This window comes from Drosophila takahashii, chromosome 4 (assembly GCF_030179915.1).
Source record: "Drosophila takahashii strain IR98-3 E-12201 chromosome 4, DtakHiC1v2, whole genome shotgun sequence".
NCBI classification, from domain to species: Eukaryota; Metazoa; Arthropoda; class Insecta; order Diptera; family Drosophilidae; genus Drosophila; species Drosophila takahashii.
Genome location: NC_091682.1, coordinates 1,201,977 through 1,229,589, shown reverse-complemented (window position 1 = coordinate 1,229,589; position 27,613 = coordinate 1,201,977). Strand labels below are relative to the sequence as shown.

The window sequence follows — 27,613 nt, the reverse complement described above, 5'->3', positions numbered from 1 at the left end:
TGTTTTTGAAAGTGGAATAAAAATTGTCTAAAGCTTCTGGGAAAAATAACTTTTGGCTGCTCCCACTGATCACGCGATGCAATTGATAAGACTAAACTTTGTCAACTGTTGCTCGCTTCCCAGTGCAATTTTGCATGCATTTCTAAAGTCCAACTTTAAAAACCGTTATCTTCCAAATAAAAATTGTTTGTTTTGTTTTGTGCCTGTTTTCGTAATAGTTGAACAGTTGAACAATAGTTCTAAAACTGCTGCTTAAAGCTCATCGACCTCAAAAATAGTTCAACTTTTGCTAAAAGTCCCGCTAGATTGGCCAAATCTTACACTGTGCGGCCCCAACAGCTCCAAATTTCGAAATTTGCACTTTTTCACTTTCACCGCTCTCTCTCCTAAGCCGATTGATTTTCTTAAAGTCTTGTTATGCAATCCTTTAAGTTTTTGCAATACGTTTCGATTGGTGTATTCCTCATTACGATCGGACTATCACAGCAGATTTTCAATTTTGCGGCTATATAATAGTAGTCGCCTTCGAACACTCTCCTGGTGCGCTTCGTCACTACATGGACTGCCGTCCATAGTGATAAGTTTGAAATCCTTTTCATAATACATTAAACTAATTTATGCCAGAGTTTTAAAGAATTCGGGCAAGTAGTTTTCTTTTACCGTATTTTCAAAGTGGGAAATTTATCAAATATTGATGGAAATAAAAAAAATCTTGAAGCCAAAGATGCAGATGTAGTTGTTCGACTCTTCACGAAACTTGTAGATGTGATTACTTTCAACAAATAAAAAATATAATGTAGGTCGTATGTCTTACTTGTTTCCTATAATAAATGTATTTGTTGATTTTTACTTTTTTTTTTAGCAAATGAGTACTTTGCTTTTCAAGTGCCTTTGAGTGCCATCCCCAAATCAGTTCATTCCTTCAAAAAAAAATTTGTTGATCAATTTTATAAAAGCGTACACCGCCGACTCGATGCGGTTTTGCCTTAGTTTTCGGTAATTAAAGTTTTAATTGAAGGCTTAAATCGAAGTCGAGCCATTTTGATGAGCTTTGCTAAAAAAGCCCAAAAGTATGCGGTACTTTTTTTTCTTCAGGCTTAAGTGAACATTTTAATCGCCAAAATTTGATTTTAGTGTGACTAACATCTAAAGTCTACTTTTTACGTACACTAATCGATCATGGTATTTTCGAAACCTATATAGTTACGATCCGGAAACTATTAAACAGGAAATTACAGCGCAGAGGCGAAATGCTCGGCAAAAGGCTTAAGGGATTTATGGGATGACTTAAGTATGCCCAAAGGTATGCAGTATTTCTTGTACTTTCTTGTACTTCCTTCAGATGAGAACTAAAATATTACTAATTTGGACTATGCAAATATAAATATAGCATACATTTGTGATGATTTCAGAATATGTCAAATTAACATTAAACAAATTAAAAAACCATATTTTTAAAACAATTTTTTTTAATAAATTGATTATAAAAATCTTTTCACTTAAGAAGGGAAGGGAAAAATAAAGAAAGTTTTTTAATAGATTTTTTGATAAACGTTGATGTGGGAGCCTCCGAAAGTTGCAGTTTGGAACGGTTCATAAATCTTAAACGAGAAAATATTTTTTAGTGGTGTTAATTTTTTTTAGTTTGTTTCATCTCATACTTTATCGTAAATGAAAATGGATTGAGTGCGCTTTCTAGTTATTTTTTTAAAAATAATAAACCGAAAAGCACGTAAAATTTTCCGACTTTGGTTTGGATTATCAATATCATATAAAATTCCATGAAATTTTACTCATAATTCGTTGGAAAGTTCAATCTTTAAAAAAACGCAAAAAACTGCATCCTTCTAACTGTCCTAGGAAAGAAATTACAGATTTTTGGACAATAAATAAACTTTTTGGCCCAGTGTGCAAAGGGAAGAATTTAAAAATGATAAATATTTAACGGCTACTGTGAAATTTTTCTGAAAAGTAAAACGAAATTCCAGTATTTCTCAAATCACCGCATGGACAAATCAATTATTTGATTTATTATGATTGATTTATTATGATTGATTTATTATGATTGATTTATTATGATTGAAATTGTTCCCACTGAAGGTATTTTATCGATTCCTCAGTCATATTTAGCTCTGAAAAATAAATATAAATCAAATAATAAGGTCAAGGTAATTTGTATGCATACAGACAGTCATAAAAGTATTCGTTGCGAGGTGTTTCACCAACAAATTGAGTTTTTTTTTTTAACATTAACGTAACATATTAATTATTTTATCAGTTTCATCACATATTTAAAATATATCAAATAAAAAAAATGAACAAAAAGTAGCTTCATTGCTGTATTAAACGATTAAAACCAAAAAACAAAACAAGAACGAATTTTTTCAACTAAATTCGTATGAAACTTAGTTAAAAGAGATTTCGATTTGTTTCCTTTAATTACACACTACATATGCGCGTTATAAAAAATTATACATTTATGTACATACCGGGAATATTGGCCGATTAAGCATCATGTTCATCACATACAAATCTTTTTTTACAACTGACGCCTTGGCGTAACGCCAATGGCTTTCTTTGCTCGGGTGATCAGAATAGCAGTGTTGGGAAAGGTACTGTGTTTTTTTACCTAGGTAAGGTAAAAGGTATTGTCAAAAATAAATACCTAGGTAAGGTAAAGGTTCTTAAATTTCCCAGTACCTAGGTAAAGGTAAAAGGTATTTATAAGGTATTTTTTATTTTTTATAATTTTTTTGTTTTGTTCAATGTAATCATTTAAACTTAAAATAAGACTAGTTTTCAGTTTTTAGTCGTCTTAATCAAACAATATCTTTTCATTTAATTTAAATTTAAATGTTTTAATTTTGTGCATATATTTTTAAACCACGCGGCATGAATAATTTTATGCACGTATCACTTCATTAATGTATTTATGAAACCCTCATGTACATATTTGGCGCGCAAAAATTCCGTATGTAGAAACATTGACTATATATTGTGCATATGCATGTATATGCCGTTTGTTTACGTACATACGGCATTTTTGCGCGCCAAATACACTTTGGTTTCATAAATAAATTGATGTAGTGATGGGAACATACATACGTGCACAAAATTATATAAAAAAAAACTGCGATTAGTTTTAACTTCACAAAACAAACAATAGAACGGCTGAATTATTAATGCTGCGTTCCGACTATTACAATTCTGAAACGAAACGATACAATGAAACGATACTACAGTGTCGCAGTCAGATTTGGCTATTTTAAATCAGAGCAATGTTTAATACCTATGTAAGTACCTTAATAATTCCAAAGGTATATAAAAATAAATACCTAGGTAAGGTAAAAGGTACTCAATTATTTGTATACCTAGGTAAGGTAAAAGGTACCACTAAATTGTACCTAGGTACGTACCTAGGTAAAAGTATCTAGGTATGTCCCAACACTGCAGAATAGTCGCTAGCTGGGTAGTAGTCGGGGCCTTCGGACTACTTCGTTTTACTCTGTCGTTAACATTCGGTAGCTGAAGGAAGTCGAAGTCTACATTCTTATATTCAAAAGCAATTTCTTTCATATATTCAAAGGCGATTTCGCCCTTAAATGTTTTGGCTGCGACGACACAAAAATCAAATGAGTTTTTAATTTTTCTATTTTCAAGACAAATTTTTTCTTGGTTTTTTATTTTTCAAATTTTCTAAAAACAAGAAATTTTTCATCTATTTTCAAAGGAAAGCCAATCCAATAGCGAGATTTCTAAAATTTAGAAATACATTTTTATGAGTTGTGCAAATTTTCAGCTTAAAAGTGTAATAATTATACCCGTTACTCGTAGAGTAAAAGGGTATATTGTATTCGTGCAAAAGTATGTAACAGCTAGAAGGAAGCATTTCCGACCCTATAAAGTATATATATTCTTGATCAGGGTCACTAGCCGAGTCGATATAACCATGTCCGTCTGTCCGTCTTTCCATCTGTCCGTCTGTCTGTCCGTCTGTCTGTCCGTATGAACGCTGAGATCTCGGAAACTTTAAAAGCTAGAGGATTGACATTTTGCATGCAGATTCTAGGAGTTCCTACGCAGCGCAAGTTTGTTTCAAAAGGGTGCCACGCCCCCTCTAACGCCCACAATCGCTAATATTTGATTTTAAAAATTTCAATATTTCGTAAAAGTAAAAATGCAGTTTTATTGTGTTTATCAATACCTATCGAAATGTAGGAGAAATTTTTTAAATCGGACCATTCGTTAAAAAGTTACGGCGGATCAAAAGTTTTTATCTACATCTCCTTCGCACTCCCTTTAGATGACTAACGTAGAGTAAAAGGGTATTATAATTGTACTGTAAGACTAATTATACCCGTTACTCGTAGAGCAAAAGGGTACATTAGATTCGTGCAAAAGTATGTAACAGCTAGAAGGAAGCGTTTCCGACCCCATAAAGTATATATATTCTTGATCAGGGGCACTAGCCGAGTCGATCTAGCCATGTCCGTCTGTCCGTCTGTATGAACGCTGAGATCTCTGAAACTACAGAAGCTAGAAGGTTGAGATTTCCCACACATATCCTGCGCCCACATCTGTAAAGATTTCCGAGAAGTATAAATGCAATTTTGTTGTGTATACTTATACCTATCGAAATGTAGAAGACATTTTTTAAATCGGACCATTCATTAAAAAGTTATACGCAATCAAAATTTATATATCTATCTCCCTCGCACTCCCTTTAGCTGAGTTAAGAAAATTAGTCGGGACACCAACCCGAGTACAGCGTTCGCAGTCCCTTTAGCTGACGGGTATTAGATAGTCGAGACACCAACCCGCCTATAGCGTTCTCTCTTGTTGGATTTGAAAAGTTACAACAACAAACTTTTGAAAACACAGGGCGGCCAGATCAAGAGTGTATTTTTTAAAAAACTTTAACATCAAAACAAACCATGAATCCGTTTGCTTCCAAAAGCTGGTCCATTTCAGAATTTACCAAATTTTGAGGTCCTTGTGCTAAGAATCCTTGCGCAGTTTAACTAGAGAATTCGTCACGAATTCAAAAATATAGCATCCATCGAGGTAAATTTTAGATGCTGCATAGTGTTATTAAAGTGCGTAGAAAAATGTAACCTTGTGTGAAAACCGGATAACTTTATCGTTGTTATTTAAAAAAGTGGTGTTACTATCGATTCCTTTTCAAACCTTTTCATATTTTTCTTATGTATTCTGTTTTAGATCACTTTCGATGGATTTAAAGCATCAATTAATTCAATGAACAAAAAAATTCCTAAGGTATGTTTATACCAGATGCTTTAAGAGGCTGTATGATCGAGACGGACGTATCTTCTTATTTGCAAACATCATCATCGGGACAGGTAAAGCTTTCTTTTTTTTCCAACTGTTTACCTAAATATGTCAGTTATATCGCTGTTTAAATCAATAGTCAGTAATTAATAATTAATATAGAAAAGATAAGATTATAAATGAAGTATTTTATAGAGAATTAACTTATGCTTACATATATGTATATTCGCATTTTTTCCTTTATTGAATTACTAGTTCCAACTTATCGGATTTTACTTACTTTACTGTCAGGTATGAACAAAAGTCTGGTTGATCAGGAATCGAAAAGTCCATAAAAATTGAACATAAAAAAAGAAAGTATAAATGTAGTTAAACATCAATGCTTGATATATATACTTTAAAATGTTTCTAGCTTTGTCTAAAATGTGTCAATGTGTGTGATTTTTAAGCTTGCTCATTTTAAATCATTAAATTGCATCTTGTCAATGTAATAAAATTATAGTCTTCTACATGTCCCAAAAATATACGAATAATATGTAATAATAATATCAGTAAAGATATTGTAGATGGCAGGATAACCTATTTATTAACAATACACACTACCTGAAAGGAAACAAGAATGATTTTCTGGCTTCGGCCAGCCGAAGCTTATATACCCTTGCAGATCATTCCAATTAACTTGCAAATCGCAAAAAGTTGAAAGTTCTTATTACTTTGACATTATTTTTCTATCCTTCCCTATGGCAGCTATATAATATAGTCGTCCGATTTTTGTTAAATTTAATTCGAAATTATTCGAGTAGAAAAAAATACAATAAAAACCATATAGGAGCTAAAATTTGTTTCCTATTAATTTTCCGATCGTTTCTATGGCAGCTATATGATATAGTCGTCCAATTTTGATCAAAATTAAAATTAAAATTCGGAAATATTTAAAAATGCTAGAGTAAAAGAATACAAAAAACAAAGAAGCTAACATTTATTTCCTATTTTCCATTAATTTTACGTTCTTTCCTACCGATTTTTGTACCCGTTACTCGTAGAGTAAAAGGGTATATTGTATTCGTGCAAAAGTATGTAACAGCTAGAAGGAAGCGTTTCCGACCCCATAAAGTATATATATTCTTGATCAGGGTCACTAGCCGAGTCGATATAGCCATGTCCGTCTGTCTGTCCGTATGAACGCTGAGATCTCGGAAACTACAAAAGGTAGAAGGTTAAGATTTTCCACACATAATCTTGGGCCTCCTACGCATCGCAAGTTTATTTCAACCGAGCGCCACGCCCCCTCTAACGCCCACAATCGCCCACTAACGATTTTAAAATGTGTCCTGCGCCCACATCTTTAAAGATTTCCGAGAAGTATAAATGCAATTTTGTTGTGTATATTTATACCTATCGAAATGTAGAAGACATTTTTCAAATAGGACCATTCATTAAAAAGTTATACGCAATAAAAATTTATGTATCTATCTCCCTCGCACTCTCTTTAGCTGAGTTTCGAATATTAGATAGTCGGGACACCAACCAGAGTACAGCGTTTGCACTCCCTTTAGCTGAGTGACGGGTATTAGATAGTCGGGACACCAACCCGACTATAGCGTTCTCTCTTGTTTTAAATTTAATCCGAAATTCAGAAATATAAAAACAAAATTTTTTCTAAGAGAAGAGGTAAAATGTCAAAAAACACCGAAGTTATCATTTTTTTTTAATATTATGCCGATTATTCCTATGGAAGCTATAGTATATAGTTGTTCGATCCGGCTGGTTATGACTTATATTTGTACTTCCTGCAATAGAAAGAAGACTTTTGTAAGAGTTTCAATCCGATAGCCTTAAAACTATGGACAGACGGACGGACAGACGGACATGGCTAGATCGACTCGGCTAGTGATGCTGATCAATAATATATATACTTTGTAGGGTCGGAAACGTCTCCTTCACTGCGTTGCAAACATCTGACTGAAATTATAATACCCTCTGCAAGGGTATAAAAATAGTGACGATCGCACCTTCAACATATGTATGTAAAAAAGTTCTGATATCAACATTTGTGGCGAAAAATTACTACACTCGTCATTAAATACACTTTCTAAAAAAAAAATTACATAAATTACGTTAAGGCGGCGTTTATAATATTTAAAAACAAAAAAGGAATATAGCTTTGGCAAGCCGAAGCTTATATGCCCTTCCTAATCATTCTATTAATTTACAAATCGCAAAAATTGTAAATTTACTATTATTTTCACATGAATTTTTCGATCGTTTCTATGGCAGCTATATGATATAGTAGTTCGATCTTTTTATACCCTTGCAGAGGGTATTATGATTTCAGTCAGAAGTTTGGAACGCAGTGAAGGAGACGTTTCCGACCGCACAAAGTATATATATTTTTGATCAGCATCACTAGACGAGTCGATCTAGCCATGTCCGTCTGTCTGTCTGTCCGTCCGGCTGAACGCTGAGATCTCGGAAAGTACAAAAGCTAAAAGGTTAAGACCAATCATTAAAAAGTAATACGCAATCAAAATTGTCGCACTCCCTTTAGCTGAGGTGCGATTATTAGATAGTCGGAACACCAACCCGAGTACAGCGTTCGCACTCTCTTTATCTGAGTGTCGGGTATTAGATAGTCGGGCCATCAACCCGACTATAGCGTTCTCTCTTGTTTTTAATGTGTTGGTGTTTGTAAAAAGAAAAAAATGTTATTCCGGTTTAGGCCCCAAATTATTTCTTTGTTTTATCAAAGAATATATTAACGGAATTATACACATCAAATTATTATTGTCCATACGTATACAAAGGTTTGACAATCGGTTTTAAATTATTTTACACATTTTTAACTATGTAAATTAATTTTTTATTGAAATATAAATGTTCTAAAGTTTATCCGCCATCTTTAACATACTGTATAGAAACAAATTAATAAAAAAAAGCAATATATAAGTATAATAATTAAATCTCGGACATACCGGATTTTATGTCTTTATGAGTATGTTTGTTAACGCCTGATTTAGATTTTATCTTAAGCACAATTTTATTCTAGTGTTATGCACCTGAACACCTAACAATCAGAAGAAACAGTGACTAATTTAATGTCTTTTTACATATAGGATGAATTTCACCCTTTTATTGAGGCACTCTTACCGTACGTCAAATCATTTTCCTACTCTTGGTTTAATTTGCAAGCCGCTAAACGAAAGTATTATAAGAAACACGAAAAACGTATGTCATTGGAAGAGGAAAGGCACTGTAAGGATGAACTGCAGGTAATAATAGAAAATAATATTATGAAATTATAAAATTATATTGTTTTTCTTACAGAATGAAAAAACTGAGGTGAAGCAAAAGTGGGCTTCCCGTCTTCTTGGAAAACTCAGAAAAGATATTACACAAGAAAGTCGAGAGGATTTTGTGCAATCAATAATCGGAAAACGGAAATCAATATGTGTTCTTTCGAACCCAGATCAGAAGGGAAAAATGAGACGCATAGACTGCTTACGGCAGGCTGACAAAGTATGGCGACTTGACTTAGTAATGGTTATACTCTTCAAAGCGATTCCTCTAGAAAGCACAGATGGCGAGCGGTTAGAAAAAAATCCAGAATGCTTACATCCAGGATTATGTGTAAATCCGTACCACATCAATGTTTCCGTTCGAGAATTGGACTTGTACTTGGCCAACTTTATAAACACTCATAATTCAGTTTCCAATACAAATTCAAGTTTTTCGACTACTCCGGGTGTTAGATCACCACACTTGGGTATATATAATCGAAATGATCTGTCAGATAGAAAAGAAGAGGTCATTGACATGAAAAATGAGAACGTTAGACAAAATCCATATAATGGAGTAGTTTGTAATGATATCATTTTAGCGACCGGAGTTTTTTCATCCCAAGAACTGTGGACTTTATCCAAAGGTACTAGTAGCTTTTTAATTATTATTTAAGGGAGGGAAAGGGGGAATGAGTCTTTGGCATCAAAAAATCAACTAACTTTGCGATTTTTATACCCTTGCAGAGGGTGTAATAATTTTGGTTAGAAGTTTGTAACTCAGTGAAGGAGACGTTTCCAACCCCATAAAGTATATATATTCTTGATCAGGATCAATAGGGGAGTCGATATAGCCATGTCCGTCTGTATGTCTGTTTCAATACCCTTTGCGAACTCAGTTTAAAAGACAGCGATTTAAAACTTTCACAGTCGTCCTAAAACATGTGCACGCAGATCTATTTTGAAAATCGACCCGATCGGACGTCCATATAACTTGCAAAAACTGAAGAATTTTCGCACAGTGTAAAAGTTTCTGACATGAATCTTTCCAAATCGTATTTTTTTGTGCATACCTTGATCATATATAAACTGGTTAGATGGATTTAATCCAAACCTTTTTTATATTGTCAAGTGTCATTTAAATAACAACCACAAATTTGTATTGCCGATACTATCGGCTAATATATCGTTGGCAAAGCGATTTCTGGAACACTTTTAATTTAAACAGCAAAGTTTAAAAATCTTCATTTGTGAACAGCGTTTAAAAATTAAATAAAAATATAAATAAGATACCTTATGTCCTTATTTTTTAAGCCACTCATTAGGTTTTTGTGAATTGTTTTGGAATTTTTAAAATTGTTTTTCTTACTTCCTTCACAGTGACGATTCACAAACAGTGCCCAAACCTGTCACAATTTTGAATAACATATTTCTAAACGATCTAAGTGGTTTTGCTTTGAATATAAGCACATGAGCGTGGGCTACTTATCTTTGGGGGCTGAAATGCCTGAAGTGTAATCCCCCTCCAGCTTTTAACTTACGCCCATGTATAAATATTTTTAAAGCAAGGGTCACTTGTGTTCAAAAATAGTTATGCGTTACGTAAAATAGTGACAGGTTTGGGCACTGTTTGTGAATTGTCACTGTGAAGAAAGGAAGAAAAACAATTTTAAAAAATCCAAAACAATTCACAAAAACCTGATGAGTGTCCTAAAAATTAAGGACATAAGGTGTCTTTGGATCAAAAATGCATCGTAGAAGAAAATATTTTTATTTAATTTTTAAACGCTGTTCACAAATGAAGATTTTTAAACTTTGCTGTGACTTTAAAATTTTGAATGCGCCCACCTCCTCTTGTGGTTGAGTTAGATTGAATTTTCCAAAACGATCGTATAAAAGGGACATGTAACTATTTAATTCCGAAAAGATTACCAAAATTGGTTAACCACTCTTGAAGATATATCCCAAAAGCCGAAGAAAATTTGTGATTTTCTTAAATTAAAGATACCGCAAATACCAGAGCTGATGGACTATAGGCGTAGTGGCAACTTATGCTTAGAAAAGCCTCATTTATCGAAATAAAATGGTGGCAGGCCTGGACATCGACCCATGTCACATTTTGTCGGCCTGTGTTATTAGTGACGATTCAGAAAACTGCGCCTGGCCACAAACAAAGTTTGTGTCTAGGCTCTGATGCACTTTCTGCTAAGGAGTCAAGAGGAACAATGTATTTTTCAATCATGATGTGGCTTCATAGGGAACCAAAAGTAATTAGTCCCATACATGGTGAACGCATATGTGGCTAGATAAACGCAAGTTTATCAAAAAGGAGCAAAAATGAGCAAAAATGGTTAATTGTATGGCAACAAGGACACTTTTGTGGTTAATTCCTCGTTTTTACTTCTTTGCAACTCTGTGTTATGAAGAAGTTATACTCCACAAACACAAACACAATCGCTAGCTCAAATCTATAAAGATACACATATAAGACAGTTCAGTTGGACAACAAGGCACATAAAAGCAAACATTAAAGCTAATTTACATTAACAAATACCTTTGCAAGGAATTTCCATTTTCAGATTTATGAAAGTCTTCTTTTACACTTTACATATGAACGACCTTTTGATAATAATGACCTTTTAAATAACTTTTATTTGGTGATCGAAAATATACAAGTCCTTAATATCTGTTGCTCAATTGGAATTGGAATTTTAAAGGTTGCAATTTGTACTTATACACATGAATTCTTAAACATAATAAGACCGCGAATTCTTCAGACCTAGAGGAACCATTAATGACCATGGTAACAATTTTTAAAGTTCTAACCAATACAGCCATTCATGAATTCTTCACCATAATAAGACCGCGAATTCTTCAGACGCGGCGACCTCGGATTGTTAAATGGTCTTCTGTTATCACATCCTCAAATAACGTTTTTTTGCAGCATGCAAAAGCAATGGTTTCGAATTTTCTTTTTCTTTCGCCAATTTAGATGCCAACTTACGCTTTAACCGTGGTCCTGCATCAGTATAAGTGAGGCATTTGCTACCAGGTTTGTCACTTGGCGTGCCCTTTTCCAAAATTGAAATTGTTAAGTTCGATGAAAGCCACTGGGAATGATTTTTCTTGAACCGGTCCATTATTATGAGACATTTTTGCAAATTACGGTTATAGATGGCAAAAAACTGCAAAAGTTTCTTTTTGTTTATTGTCTGCTGACTATCGCTTAATTCGATTCATAGTTAAATTTATTTCACAAACCTTCACTCTTTGTATCCATATTTAAACTTTTTTGGTTTGCTTACAATAGCCAGAGAAATCGAGTGGCGAAAACTGCACAATTTTTCGTCCCTTTTTGTAAACGTGTGACCCTATTTCAAACTTTATACTCTCTTAAGGGAAAAAATAGCGAAAAACGCCAAATAAAATTCTTTGAAAATGAATTTTGGATTCCTTTAAGTATTGCACATAACAGTAGGTCATTTATGTAATACTGAAGAACAAAAAAAAAAAGGAAAAATATCGAATTTTTTGCCCATAGTGCAAGGTTATTAAATGCCCTATAGTGCTGAGTTACAAAAGTAATGTTTTTTAAATTTAACGCGATGGATTTAAAAATAGATGACAAATAAAGCATCATTTTTGGCAAATTGGTAAGAGTCCTTAAAGTGTAATTTTTCTTTCTTGAAAGATAAAGAGTCTATCTTCTGAAAAACTTTAACATGAAAACAAACCATGAATCCGTTTGCCTTTGGGACCTCCGGAGAGTTAGCCAATTTCAACATTTTTCGAACTTTGATGTCCTTGTGTTAAGAAACCTTGCGTCGGCCAATTTTTTGGAAAACGCAGATTAACTTGGGAATTCGTAACGAAGTCAAAAATATAGCATCCATCGAGATAAATTTTAGATGTTGTATAGTGTTATTTTTTCGACCGTTCCTATATGATAAAATTAAAATCGAAATTCGAAATTATTTAAAAAGAGTTATATCCTAGAGTAGAAGAGAATACAAAAAAACCAAGGAAGCAATCATTTTTTACCTATTAACTTAAAGAAAAACACTGAAGCAAGAATATTTTACGTTTTTTTTCCGATCTTTCCTATGAATCTATAAGATATAGTTGTCCGATCCGACCCGTTCCGACTTATATACTACCTGCAATAGAAAGAAGACTTTTGGAAAAGTTTCATCCCGATTGCTTAAAACCTGAGAGACTAGTTTGCGTAGAAATGGACGGACAGACGAACATGGCTAGATCGAATCTTCTAGTTATGCTGATCAAGAATATATATACTAGAGCCCTGCATGAGTGGAGTCATAGGGCCCTTTGACTCACATGTTCAAAAAAGGTTCGAGTAGCTCATTTCGGAAAATTTTTTGGATCTGAATGGCTCAGCTCATGGCTAACGTAATCCACTTGATTTGATCTAAAACCTAATGACTCATATAGCTCATGACTCCTATAGCTCATGATTCCTATGACTCATGACTCCCTATGAGTCATGACTCAGGTCAAAAATATCTCTAATCTGTTAATCACAGAAATATATATATTTGTATACCCTTGCAGAGGGTAGTTTGATTTTAGTCAGAAGTTTGCAACGCAGTGAAGGAGACGTTTCCAACCCCATAAAGTATATATATTCTTGATCAGCATCACTAGACGAGTCGTTCTAGCCATGTCCGTCTGTCCGTCTGTCTGTCCGTCTGTTTCTACGCAAACAAGTCTTTCAGTTTTTGAGCTATCAGGATGAAAGTCTTCTTTCTATTGCAGGTAGTATATAAGTCGGAACCGACCGGATCGGACAACTAAATCTTATAGCTCCCATAGGACGGATCGGAAAAAAACGTTAGAAAAAATTCTGGCTTCGGTGTTTTTTCAAATATTACCTTCTACTCTTAGGAATATTATTTTTTATATATTTCTGAATTTCGAATTAAATACTTCAACAATCGGATCACTATATCATATAGCTGCCATAGGAACGGTCAAAAATTTAATAGAAATTATTAGGGAAAAAATTATCTCTTTGTTGATTTTTATTACATTCTCTTCTACTCTGGGATATGACTATTTTTAAATATTTCCGAATTTCGATGTTTCGATAAAAACGATCGAAAAATTAATGTGAAATAATAGGAATTTAACATTTTTGCGATTTGTAAATTAATAGAATGATCTGCAAGGGTATATAAGCTTCGGCTTGCCGAAGCTAGCTTCCTTTCTTGTTATTTTTCTAAAGGCAGGATAAATATTTTTGTATGGTAAGGATCCTTGAAGTCAATATAATTCGAGGATTATTTGACCTGAAGAATTTCCGAATTATTTGACCTAAAGAATACCCGAATCACTCGACGCGAAGAATTGACATGGAGAATCGTCGAAATATTTGACCTTAAGAATACCCGAACCATTCAACGTAAAGAATTCGCGGACTATTTGACCATGTCGACAATGAAACCTATGAGCTACGAGGAGAGCTATACGAGTCATCTGATAAGCTATAGGAGTCACTTCATTTCTTATGAGTTAAGTAGGTCATGGCGCATAGTATGAGCCATGTTTAATAGGAGTTATGAGCGATAGGAATCATGACTTGAAAAACATAGATAGATTGAATGGGTCATGAAATCAAAGGGAGCTATGACTCTACTCATGCAGGGCTCTAATATATAATTAATGGGCTCGGAAAAATCTCCTTCACTGTGTTGCAAACATCTGACTGAAATCATAATACCCTCTGCAAGGGTATAATAAGCCATAATTATACCCGTTACTCGTAGAGTAAAAGTATGTAACAAGTATAAGGAAGAGTTACGACGCCATAAAGTATATATATTCTTGATCAGGATCATAAGCCGAGTCGATCTAGCCATGTCCGTCTGTCCTTCCGTCTCTTTATGTGAACGCTGAGATCTCGGAAACTATAAGAGCTAGAGGGTTGGGATTTGACATGCAGATTGTTTGACGTTTCTTTCATCACAGTGCTACGCTCTGTTGTTCCTTGATGCAAAGTTTCTTAACTAAAACTTAACTGTATTTCGTATTCCTGTATTCTATAGGAAATCATAAAATTAATTCAAAATCGAAATGTCTCCCATGACCTTATAGGGTCATGGTTACTTGAACCTTAAAGTGTGATCAAGAATGTTGATATTCTTTTGATAAAAGAATAATAATAACACGACTTGTAAACTTACTTAAACTTTATAAGTGCCGTTTTTAATTTAATATGACACATTTTTAAAATTATTTAAGTTTACAATATGTAATTCATTCTCCTGATAAAAAAATCAATTTGATTGAAAATTTACTTTACAAATTTGTTATGCTCATTTTACAAAACCAATTTTATTAGATTTAATTTTAGATGAAGCAAACGATAGTAGCCTGAACTCGAATCTTATTAAAAGGGAGAATGTTGGAGCTGCCTATGAGTGCAATACATATCAAATTAACACTGAATCTTCAGCTTCTGCCGCCCAGAGTATTGTTCAATCTGGAGCAATTGTGGCCAATCCAATTCCACTGGGTTATAGTAGTACGTATATTATTTTTACGTAGATTATTTTTAAGTTGCTTACAAATTCTCCTTTCAGTTGACTTTATAGATCAGAGGAGTATGCATTTATCACAAAGTCCGTTGTTACGTACAGAAGGCACAAACGGCGATGTGCATGCTGCTAATAAAATCGATCAAAGCAACTCACCGCCCATCACGAGTACTCCATCAGACAATAATAATAGTAGTTTTTCACTAATCGTAAGAGCTAGTGATAGCTCTAACAGCGATCCAAAAACATCGGCAGACCCAACCATTTCGCTGCACCGCTATACGTCTCTTAACAGTAGGACACTTCCCCAAGGTATAGTATCGACATTTCAGATAATTAAATCAGATCTTGATCAATTTTAATTACAGCTTTACCACAACATAACTGCTCAACATTAAACACGACTTCCACCAGTCCGATTAGTTCTTTATATTACCCTCAACATAATAATCCGCGACCATCTCAAACCACTTCCGATGAGGAACAAAATCGTATTGGCTCCGATAAATATTCAACGGAGCCTCAAGATATTTCAGACTTTGTCACATATGTTTGTCAAGACTCTAGTCACACGACAACAATAACAGGATCTGTTGAAAACCATCAGTTTCAACACTCCCATACACTTCCACATTCACACGTATCGCAAGGTCATTCGCCCCATTTTCAAATCCATCAGCAGCTACGAACTGCAAAATTGGCGACATCGCCGTCAACTCACTATCACAGTACAATGCTTCCGCCGATGCTACCTCCGATGGCTCGACCTGTAGCTATAATTCGCAGCAGCAGTGATCTAACACTAGTCCAATCACCACCTCCTTCGTTGCCGCTGACAATCCAATCTCCAAACTTGAGCAACAACAACTGTACAGCGAAAAATAGCTTGGAACCGGATAATATTAGACTTGCAAGTACTCTAGACAACAGCAATAGTCCCAATAGCACAGATGTTGTGGCACATCACGAAATAGCAGGAACCGCATCTCCTCTACCGCCGCTCAACACGCCGGCCTCAGCAAGCCCCCATTCTTACCTTGATCCAGGTCGATGTAAACTTTTATCAGGCTCCAACATAAGCAGAATTACAACGCAAATGTATCCCCCATCAAATAACAGAGAATATTTTAATCACTTCCATTCGCAACCTACATCGGTAAGTGAGCAGGGTAGATATTATCAAAAGGCTAAAGGCCACACGACACTTTCTTAATATTTGACCAAAGTCAAAAATCATGGACACATAGAAGGAACAGACTTTATGGTTAACAACATTTTTTGAACTTTAATCACTTTTAGTTAGTTCGAACTGGTTTCCCGTCATCTTTTTTAATTACTTATACCAGATTATAAGTAAAACTAAAACGCTATAGTCGAGTGCCTCGACTATTAAAGAAGTGCGAGAGGGATAGAGGTGTGTAAGCAGCAAAGCGACTGGCTGAAATCGCGCCATCCATCGTTTTTTGCGCTAGATGCCATGCTCGAGGTCAGCCTTTTTCCCACTAACGTATCTTTATTTACCTTGCACTCCCCTAGCTGAGTTCCTGGTATATGATAGTCGAAGTACTCGTCTATTGGTTTCTCTCTTGTTACTTATAATAACAAAATTACTTTTAACTTAATCAAAGTATGGTTATTTATGCAATAAATTGTAACGATATAAGGACTTCGCAGAAAACGGGTGCTTAGAAATAGTTTAACATACTATCTGACGTCTAATAATGTCCTAATTTATTTGAGGCTACACAGAGAGAATTTGCATTCTAAATTTGCATGGAGCGTTTTACTTTTTAAAATTTGTCGACCCTTTTCTTGCACCTAAAATGTTTTGTTTTAAGTTTTAAAATGTTTTGCTTTAGAATGGGCGCCTAAAATAGTTATTTTCATTTTTTAAATGTAGGGGAGAGTGGGGGAATTTCGTCAGCATTTTTTCAAAGCTATTTTTTGTCCATCTTGAGACACGTTATCATATTTCTATTTTTATTGTTGAATGCGGTTAGCACCAAGCTTTAAAATGTGACATTCCCCTATTTTTTTAATTAGCTTGGTGATTTATAAAAAAATAAAATGTAAAACCAATATACTGGGGCAATCTCACCACACAGGGGGGTAAAATCACCACACAACTGGGGAAATTTCGTCACCTGAAAAATGTAGGGAGTTTAACGCCTGAAAATATGCTACACTGATGAAGCGTACCATTTTTGTTGACGTCCTATATTTGTTGCTGCTGCTGGTAGTCTGTTCGTTAGCCAGCTCGTCAAATATAAAAATATGTATTTAAAATAGGTGCGAATTTACCCTTAGCGTAGGGTGGCGAAATTTCCCCAGACCGTACTTTTTTAGAAATAATTATTTTTCTTGCGAAATTAGGCGCGAAGTTAAAAATCACTGACGCAGAAATGCACATTATAGCACTGTGTATTATATAAAAAATCGTGTATCTTATTCCTTTTGAATTGTGGCATACAGAAAAAATTTCGTCGAGAACTAAATGTAGCTTTTGAGCTGTTAAAACACATTTAATATTATAGCTTAATTATCTTGGCCTTCTGTGCAAAACAAATGCATTGGTTGTGTCTGGCCGTCTTGAAGGACTAAAACAAAAAAATTATATATTTTTACGACTTATGGATTCCGAGATATTGCAGGTGACGAAATTGCCCCTGTGACGAAATTCCCCCACTCTCCCCTAAATATTTTTCTTTTTGTGGGCATGGCCCAGAGGCCAAAGTTCTAGGTTCTGGTACTATTTTGTGCTCGGGAGTAGCAAGTTCAAATCCCGCTTCACAACACAACACAACTATTTTTATACCCTTGCAGAGGGTATTATGATTTCAGTTAGAAGTTTGCAACGCGGTGAAGGAGACGTATATTCTTGATCAGCATCACTGGACGAGTCGATCTAGCCATGTCCGTCTGTTAATAAATTAGAAAAAGAATCAGGTGGATATGACAGTCAGAAAAAAAATATTTTTTTTTGTTTTTTATTAACCTAATAGACTAACCTTTCGATCAGTACCAAATGCGTAAAGTTTCATAAGTGAATGTCGAAATGGCAGATTAAAAACAAAAGGTGTACCAACCTACAGACCTCTCCCCTACAATATTGTTCTTAAAATTGTTAGGGAAATGTTTATTATGCGTCTTAAAAACTTTTTTCTAAAGCCTAGTACTCAGTACGACGAAAACTGCTAGCTAAGCATAGGAGTAAGCGAGAGGCAAATAGGTAGCTAACGCCTTTAGCCGGGGACTTTTTCCCACCTCGGTACTCAGTTGAGCTAAGGAAATAGTAAGAAAATACCACTAAAATACTAGATTTAGCGGATGAATTCCGATGAACGATGAATGAGCGGCCCAAAGAATACAAAATTTGATCTTTGGCTGTGTTTGTGCAGAAGCGGTGTGCCAATAACAATTTATATATGGAAGGAAAACCACAAAAACCAATGGAAAACTGCCTGTAGTACATATCGCCATTCCAACGGCGAATTTAAAGCTTGCGACCCAGGTCGGCTCAACGTTTTGTAATATTTTCAAATTGGCGCCAATTGATTTGTTTGCTGAGAGTAAGACCATGCAACGTGCATTGCTAAAACTTCGGTCACACTAAAAGATTAATATTTGTCGACTAGTAAAAGTCTTAGCCGAACTGAGTACTAGGCTTTACTCTGCCTTAGCCGGTTTTAGAACCGGGGTCGTCTTGCATCGTAGTCAGACGTCTTACCCATTGTGCCATCGCGCCATGATGCGCGCGAGTGTTATAGTTCAACTTAAATATAAAGTTAGCACGTTCAAGCATGCTCAAATTTACAATGCAAGTTTTGAGAATATGTATTGGGAAATATTTATTTTCTAATGTTTACTTGACCAAATTATTTTAAATCTTTTATTTTTCCTATTTAATCTTTTATTGTTGAAATTTTTTGATTTTTCAAAGCTTTTATGTTTAAATAGTTATTTAAAATCGTTCGTTTTACAATTTGTATAACAAAAATTTTTTTTGAAAACAATTTGTATTAGATTGACATTTTAAAACGACATTTTAAAGAATCTTACTTTCTCTGTATATAATTTATTAAAAAATGTTATTGTCTTCTACTGATTGATATTTGTAGAAAAAAGATATACCTAGTTCAGTTTATTTCAATTAATGTATTATGATTTTTTAATTTAAGCTTTTGGGATATGCCGGCTCCATTTCCACAATGTCTGGTGTTATAAGTCCAACAGATTTGAGTCTTTACTCAGCTCCAATGGCTGTAACAAGATCAAGTACCAGGACAAGATGGAACGAAGAGGAGCACAACGTAATTCCACATTCTGCATCTAGTACAAATATAGAAAATACCCAGGTTATATTAATGGAAGATTGTAAGTTCTCAATTATGTTTGGCGTGACTAATGTTTAATTGAATTTAGAACTCATTTCAGCGTCTGGACGTTATATAGATGAATATTCAAATCGTGACTATGTATCATGATCTAAGCTCAATGAAATAAAAGTAATTAAACTCTTCGGCTTGGGCATGCCAAAATATTGATAGGAGAACCAATAATTAATTAGGAGTACCTTAAACAGTAACAGTATATAATAATACAAAAAGTTTTAAGTTTCTGTAAATGCTTTGTATTTACTTGAAATACTGCAAATGAAACGACTATATAATGAGACTGGTATAACCGAATATATTTATACCCGTAACAAAGAGAGAAAAGTAAACAAGAATGAAATATCTGCATTAATAGCTCGAGCCGGTGTATTCGTTTCAAAAAGTTAACAGGATCTCATTTCGTTTTATTTTTTTAATTAATTCAATATATTATATTATAAAAAATAAAATTGTAAAACATTTATATTTTAAGTGTACACGATAACACAAGAAGTGTTCCCCTCCTCTTAAAAGAATGAACGAAGAAGTGATTGTTGATACTCGTAGCTACTCTTATTCATTTAAAGTTAAATGTTTAATATTAGTCTACGGGACACACAAAACCAAAAATGCTTGCACAATACAATACAACATCAGAGAAGGTGACGTTTCCGACCCTATTACGTATATACATTCGTTATCAGGATCCTAAACGAGTCGATATAGCCAAGCCGGTCTGATTCATTATCGTTTGCGAGCTTTAGCTTTCTTTAAAGCTAGCAATCTGAAACTTTCACAGCCGTCATAACAAATGTGTTTGCAGATCAAGTTTGAAAACACGATTTGACGTCTATATTGTCTAGCTCCAATAAGAACGGTCGGATAAATCTTGAAAAATTATTTTATGCATCGGGTTAAAAGAGCTGGCTGATCGGACGTCTATATATTATAGCTCCCATAGGAACAAAAGGTCAACATTTCATATTTTTCTAGATAGTTGCCTATATTTCGTTGCAGGAGACGTTTCCGAACCCATTAAGTATATACATTATTGATCAGCATCACTAGAAGAGTCTAGCCTGTCCGTCCGTTTCTAGCCTTTCAGGTTTAAAGCTGTCGGGCTAAAACTTTCCAGCCTGCATTCTTTCTTATGCAGGTAGTATATATGTCGAAACGAGCAGGATCGGACAACTATATCATATAGCTGAAAGAAAATGTCAATAAATTATATCTTGGATGTTTTTTAACATATAATCTCCTACTTTTGGAAATACCATTTTTTATCGAATTCTGAATTTCCACTGAAATTTTATTAAAATCGGATGACTATATGAAAAATTAATGGGTTTTTTTGTATATTCTTTACTTTGGGATTTGACCTTTTTTTTAAATACTTTTAAAAATTTGATTTAAATTTGATTAAAATTGTACAACTATAACATATAGCTGCCATAGGAAATTTAACATTTTTGTAATTTGTAAATAAAACGGAATGATCTGCACACCCAAAAAAAACTTGGTAAAATCAACTGTAATAATTGTCAAACAGGCCCAACCAGCAAAATTGTCAATTCTACTAAGTAAATAGTTATTTCACAACAACAAAATACACACAATTAGCGAAGACACAAACCCAAAGCAAAAACAAAATACACGTAACTATTTTAATAGTTACGTAACTATCTTTGTTGGTCAATTTTACCAAGCAATTTTTTTGTGTGCAAGAGTATATAAGTTTTGACTGGCCGAAGCTAGCTTCCTTTCTTGTTATACCCGTTGCTCGTAGAGTAAAAGGGTATATTGTATTCGTGAAAAAGTATGTAACAGCTAGAAGGAAGCATTTCCGACCCTATAAAGAATATATATTCTTGATCAGGGTCACTAGCCGAGTCGATGTAGCCATGTCTGACTGTCCGTCTGTCTGACTGTATGAGACTTCGGAAACTACAAAAGCTAAAAAGTTGGGATTACCAACACAAATTCTTAGGCTTCCTACGCAGCGAGGGCCACGCCCCCTTTAAGGCTCACAATCGCCTTAAACGTGTCTGGCGCCCACTCCTTTTAAAAATTCGGAAAAGTAAAAATGCAGTTTTGTGTTTAAAAATACCTATCGAAATGTAGAAGAAATTAAAAAAAAAAGTTTTATATCTCCATCTCCCTCGCACTCCCTTTAGCTGAGTAACGGGTATCTGATAGTCGGGCCACCCAACTGTCAGTCTGTCATACTGCATGCAAAAAAAGAAGCAGATAATACAGATAGCTTAAAAAGAATAGCTTTTCTTGAAACGGATGAATCTGGTAAATTGGAAAGGTTCCTTTACATCGTTGCAAAATTTAGACTGGAAGTAAATTACCGTTTGCAAGGGTGTACACTAGAGTGGGTCGATTTGAAGGTCATCAAAACGTAGGGGGGAACGTATTCTATGGGCAATTCTAAGCAGCTTTGCCAAAGAAACCATGAATATCACGTTTGACCCTACGCAAAAATATTAATTTTTTTTATTAATAGTTTGAATTTTATGCTCGGGTTGGTCTTTGGCGGGCCCTCGTAACTAAATATTATTAAACAGTGGAATTTTAAAGAAATAATGTTTTTGTAGGATATTCGTTTTGTGTGGAGCAGGGCTCTAGTAAATAGTAGTAGTAGGAAATCTATCTAAGTGGCTATTTACAAATTGATTAATTGTGCAATCTAGATTGTAACGCACTGGAAAATAACTAAGCCCTAAAATTCTCTTATTTTTTGTAAGATTTTGTAATAGGAAAAGGGATAAAATTTTCAAATTATTACAAAAACAATTTTAAGCTTTTGGATTTTATGCTGACGTTAGAATAAATATCGAAAATTTAGGGAATACAAAAAGCCGATGTTATGACAATAGTAGCACTAATTAAAGCAGCTCCAGACTTGATATTTACATATGAATTAGAGTCGGGAAACGCTAAACAATACAATACTTATAAATATAGCTTTAGCTAACAAAATAAGTTGGCTTGTGCACTATAAATATATCCAATATTTCAAAACATAACATTAAACAAAAAAGTTAAGTAAATAGAAGAAATGCAATGTAAGAAAATAGTTTTAATATGTGCCTGAGAATATTTTTAAAAAGAGTGAAACAGTTTTTCATTTTATTTTTTATAAATCGAATTATAATCGAAACGAATATAAGCGTGTTCTGGTTCTTACTTTCGAAAACTTTTTGCAACTCAATTTAAATTTCTAAAATATAGCACATGGAAATATTGTTTAAATTTGTTGCATACTTTCGAAAATGGAAACTGTTACATGCCTTTATAGATAGGTGAACCGTTTTTTGGTTATAATTTTGGAATACTCAAATATAATTAACGCTCATATAAGCCATATAGGTTTTCACTCAATTTGGTCATATTGAGTGGGGTTCTATTTCTGCAAAAATATTATCTCAAAATTAAACGTTACTTTACAGTTTTAAGCAGATTGTTTTCAAATGGCTCTGAACATTATAAAGATTATTTTAATCTTAAAGATAGGTCTTGAATAAATTAATATGAAAACTTACACTACAATAGGTTTTAATTCTGGCGTTTCCAAGTTCACAAATGTGTTCTGAGATCGCAGTGTATTGCAAATAAAATACAAATATATTATAACTATAAATTTATAAATTATAATTATAATTATATAATTAAGAGGAAATTAACAAAAAATCACACATGAAAGAAGTTTTTAAAATGTTACAATAATAATCATAAGGGCATGTGCAAAAACATAAAAATATTTAAAATACTTTTAAGAATTGGCTGTGAATATTATTATACGCTAGCGCTGTTTGTAATTTAGGTCAAAATGAAAGTGCTCATTATAAATAATTACTATATTGTATTACAATATTAATATATACCTACAACTAAAATAGACTGTAAACAAAAGGAGACTTGGTAATATCTTAAGAGAATATTTTATTAAAGCAGACAAAAACAATTAGCATTAAAAACATTTTTAAAATACTTTTTTTAAATAAATGGGTTTTACACGTCGAACGTGACATAAAGCTACAAGTCCGTTGAAAAAAAAACGATGCCATCGAAAAAATTAATGGGCAATAACCCTTGGTCTGATGTTGTTTGGGACTAGCAGCAGCGCACGCTATACATATGTTGCCGGCTAGTACTCGCTTCATAAACTTAGCGTGCTTGCGACCACCTTATGCACGATCAATGTATGAAGAACACTTAGGCACGACCATAGCAACCGGACAGAGAAACGACAGCCATACCAAAAATTTTGCACATTAAATTAGGTACATGTTGCAGTCACTGCTATTGTGATAATCTTTTCCTAGAAAAATATATTATATTTGATGAAACGTCTTAAACACTGTGACGAACCATCGTCACAACAACTAAATACCACCCACCAAAGAAAAACCTTTTAAAACGCGCGCCCATAGCAAACGAATGCCATCGCTATAATCGCGCCCCGACAACGGATTATCGAAATCAGGGTTATCGCCTTCGGCCGCTCTGGGCACACTCAACGGCGCCTATATAAGCTGAAGCAAGACCTTAAATGAGTCACTTGCGTTCCGATCTTCGAGGAAACACATCAGCAACAAGGAGAAACCTCTACGAAGCAAGCAGTTCATCACTCGGCCCTTCCGTAGCACCGGATCACGACAGCAAGCAAGGCCCTTCCTCAGCGCCGAATCGACGAAGCAAGCAGTCCCGACTCATCTATACGCAACTACCCGAAACAGGGTCGTTACAAAGCCTAGGACAGCACTGAGTTTAAGGGCTAGTACTCAACCCAACAAAAAACTCCATATGAAACCAAATTTGTTTGACGTGTTTATACCCTTTACTCGTAGAGTAGAGTGCAAAAGTATGTAACAGCTAGAAGGAAGCGTTTCCGACCCCATAAAGTATATATATTCTTGATCAGGGTCACTGGTCGACCGTCCGTCTGTCCGTCTGTCTGTCTGTATTAGTGTTGGGTTGGTCATGAGTGAGTGAACAAAAAAGAGTTGCTCACTAAACTGAGTGAGTGAACATGTTCCTTCAAACTTGTTCTTTATTGTTCAGTTGTTCATTTAGGCTCACTTCCTCCTTTTTGTTCACTTGCTCAGTTTTGCACTCTTATTTTATCTTTTTAGTTCACTTGCTCAGTTGCTCAGTTGCTCAGTTTTGCACTCTTATTTTATCTTTTTAGTTCACTTGCTCAGTTGCTCTCTTGCTGTTTTTGGCACAAAAAGTATTATAAATATAATTATAATTTCAGTCAGATGTTTGCAACGCAGTGAAGGAGACGTTTCCGACCACATAAAGTATATATATTCTTGATCAGCACCAATAGCTGAGTCTATGCGAACTAGTCTCTCAGTTTTAAAGCTATCGCGATGAAACTTTCCCGAAAGTCTTCTTTCTATTGCAGGTAGAACATATGTCTGGTCGAGCCGGATCGGACCACTATATCTAAAGGTTCCCATAGGAATATTCAAACAAATATAAGAAAATTCATTGTAACTTTGTAGGAAGTAGCCGTTTTGATTTTTGACAATCTAAAACCAAATTTAAATAGGGACGCTGAATCTGGAATCCCTGGATTCCAGTGAAAAAATTAAGGACAGAACAAGTGAGCAAGTGCACAAGTGAGCAAGTGAGTAAGTGAACAAGTGAGCAAACTGAGTGAGTTGACTCATTAGGAAAAAAAGTTCAACATGTTCACCCAAATGAGCAGTTTTTACCCAACACTAGTCTGTATGAACGCTGAGATCTCGGAAACTACAAAAGCTAGAAGGTTGAGATTTCTCACACATATTCTTGGGCTTCCTACGCAGCGCAACGCCCACAATCGCCATAAACGATTTTAAAATGCGTCTGACGGCCACATCTTTTAAGATTTCAAAAATTAATTGACGCAATTTTGTTGTGTATATTTATACCTATCGAAATGTATTGGACCATGCGTTAAAAAGTTATGCCAGGTCAAAGTTTTATATCTCCATCTCCCTCGCACTCCCTTAAGCTGAGTAACGGGTATCTGATAGTCGGGGCCTATAGCGTTCTCTGTTGTTTCTACTCATAAGGACTTTGACTTCCAAAGTGAACTATTTTGTTTTTCCGCGCTCCGAATTTTTATTTGTTTTCGTGTTTACCTTTAGACGGTTATAATTAAAACTTAACAAGAGAGAGCGCGTATAGTCGGGTGCTCCTACTATCAGATACCCGTTACTCAGCTAAAGGGAGTGCGAGGGAGATGGAGATAAAAGCTTTGATCCGCCGTAACTTTTTAACTTAAAAAATGTCTTCTACATTTCGATAGGTATTGATAAACACAATAAAACTGCATTTTTACTTTTCCGAAATATTGAAATTTTTAAAACCGTATATAAGCGATTGTGGGCGTTAGAGGGGCACCCTTTTGAAACAAACTTGCGCTGCGTAGGAGCTCCTAGAATCTGCATGCAAAATGTCAATCTTCTAGCTTTTATAGTTTCCGAGATCTCAGCGTTCATACGGACAGACAGACAGACATACAGACGGACATGGCTATATCGACTCGGCTAGTGACCCTGATCAAGAATATATATACTTTATAGGGTCGGAAATGCTTCCTTCCAGCTGTTACATACTTTTGCATGAATGCAATATACCCTTTTACTATACGAGCAACGGGTATAAATATTCGGTCCACAATTTAATTTATCATAGTACTTCTTATATTTCGTGAGTGAATTTACTCTATTCTGTAAACAATCTCATTAAAGCAATTTCCAATTTTAATATTGTGTTCTGTGTTTTTTGTTTTTGAGATTTCTTTTGCCTCTCCTTTGTGCGTTGTCCGTAAAAACTACAGTACAGTTTGTGTTGTTGTTTTCTGCATTCGCATTAACTGCATTACGCTCCCGCTCTCCTTTTGCATTCTCTCTCTACATATCCTTCTTTCGAAATTTTAAGCGTGCGGAGTCGGTGCTCTTGCGGTACTTTTAACTGCTTGTTTGCAAATTTCGGTCCCTACATTTCTGTTTGGTACAGTGGGCAAAATATTTACAATTATGGATACTTTTGTCTGCTCTTTTAATAAATGCCATCAATTAATCAGAGCTTATCAGTCAAAACTGACTTGTTGGCTGTGTGAAAAAATGGCTCATACCAAGTGTGCCGGCTTACTGGCCGAATCAGTCATGACCTTGCTAAGGGTCACAATTTACATTATTGTTGTGATCCTAATTGACGAGTCTCCAAAACGCATGAAGGCCACTGGTGGTAGGCAGCCCAAGGAAGACACCTCGCAACCTGTGTGTCCCAAACATGTTTTTAAAGTCCTGAAAATTTGATATGATGTTCAACAGCTCGATATAAGAAACTTTAGTTCTACCCAAAGCATGCAAATAACTGTTAACCGTTTTATTCATTACGCTCTACTCCCGAGAACAACCGAAAAATAGCATGCCCCATCGTTCTCTCTCTGCGCAGCAGACTTCGTTTCCTTTCGTTTTGGTTTTCGGTTGAGCCTTTTACGTTGAGCTGTTCGTGAGACGCTCTGTTACGAACATCGTTCAATGAGAGATACGAATGTCGCTCGCACAGGGAGACTATTAAAAGACCGATTGACTGAAAAAGTCATCTCAAAAAGTCTTTTTACTAATGCAACTATACAATGTAGTCCCTTTGATAGTAGACCGTTAACGATATTGAAAGTACGTGCGAGTGAAAGGGAGAGCAATATCGCCCAAGCACGTTAACGAACTACCTTGTTTAATTGTGTGCTTGTTACGTGGTTCCTTCGTGTCACTTGGCTTGGTGAATTAGCCGGCAGTCATTCAACAAATTTGAAACGCCACTTGACCACAAAACACGGAGACATATTTAGAGAGTGCGACAACGAAGAGGACACCGATGCAAAAGCTATAAAGAAAAGGAAAATTGCGTACGAAACAAGTGAAGAAGCAATGGTGAATTCACATATTCAGGGGTGTCACAGAAACCGTTTACGGATTTGGGGACGGTTGGTTTAGAAACCAACCGACCAAAACCGTTGGTGTCACAGGAATTCGAGAGATTTCCTTTTAAATTTACCGAAAAACGACCAGGGCTGGACGCATACACTAAATATCGAATATTCAATAAT

At 34.9% G+C, this 27,613-nt stretch overlaps 1 protein-coding gene across 2 annotated transcripts in view; it reads left to right on the top strand.

Moving 5' to 3' along the window:
* The window catches only part of NfI (Nuclear factor I), a 28,372-nt gene extending 4,882 nt beyond the window's left edge, over positions 1-23,490 (top strand). Inside the window, exons 2-9 of one of the 2 annotated variants that reach the window (XM_044395360.2) lie at positions 5,221-5,360; positions 8,403-8,558; positions 8,614-9,211; positions 14,926-15,108; positions 15,167-15,433; positions 15,490-16,277; positions 19,300-19,495; positions 19,556-23,490. In XM_044395360.2, coding sequence (XP_044251295.1) covers positions 5,280-5,360; positions 8,403-8,558; positions 8,614-9,211; positions 14,926-15,108; positions 15,167-15,433; positions 15,490-16,277; positions 19,300-19,495; positions 19,556-19,605 — 2,319 coding nt within the window. In that variant the 5' untranslated portion in view covers positions 5,221-5,279 and the 3' untranslated portion in view covers positions 19,606-23,490. Of the gene's footprint in view, positions 1-5,220; positions 5,361-8,402; positions 8,559-8,613; positions 9,212-14,925; positions 15,109-15,166; positions 15,434-15,489; positions 16,278-19,299; positions 19,496-19,543 lie in introns of both variants that reach the window. The other variant, XM_044395361.2, reaches the window with a different exon arrangement.
* The last annotated feature ends 4,123 nt before the right edge of the window (positions 23,491-27,613 follow it).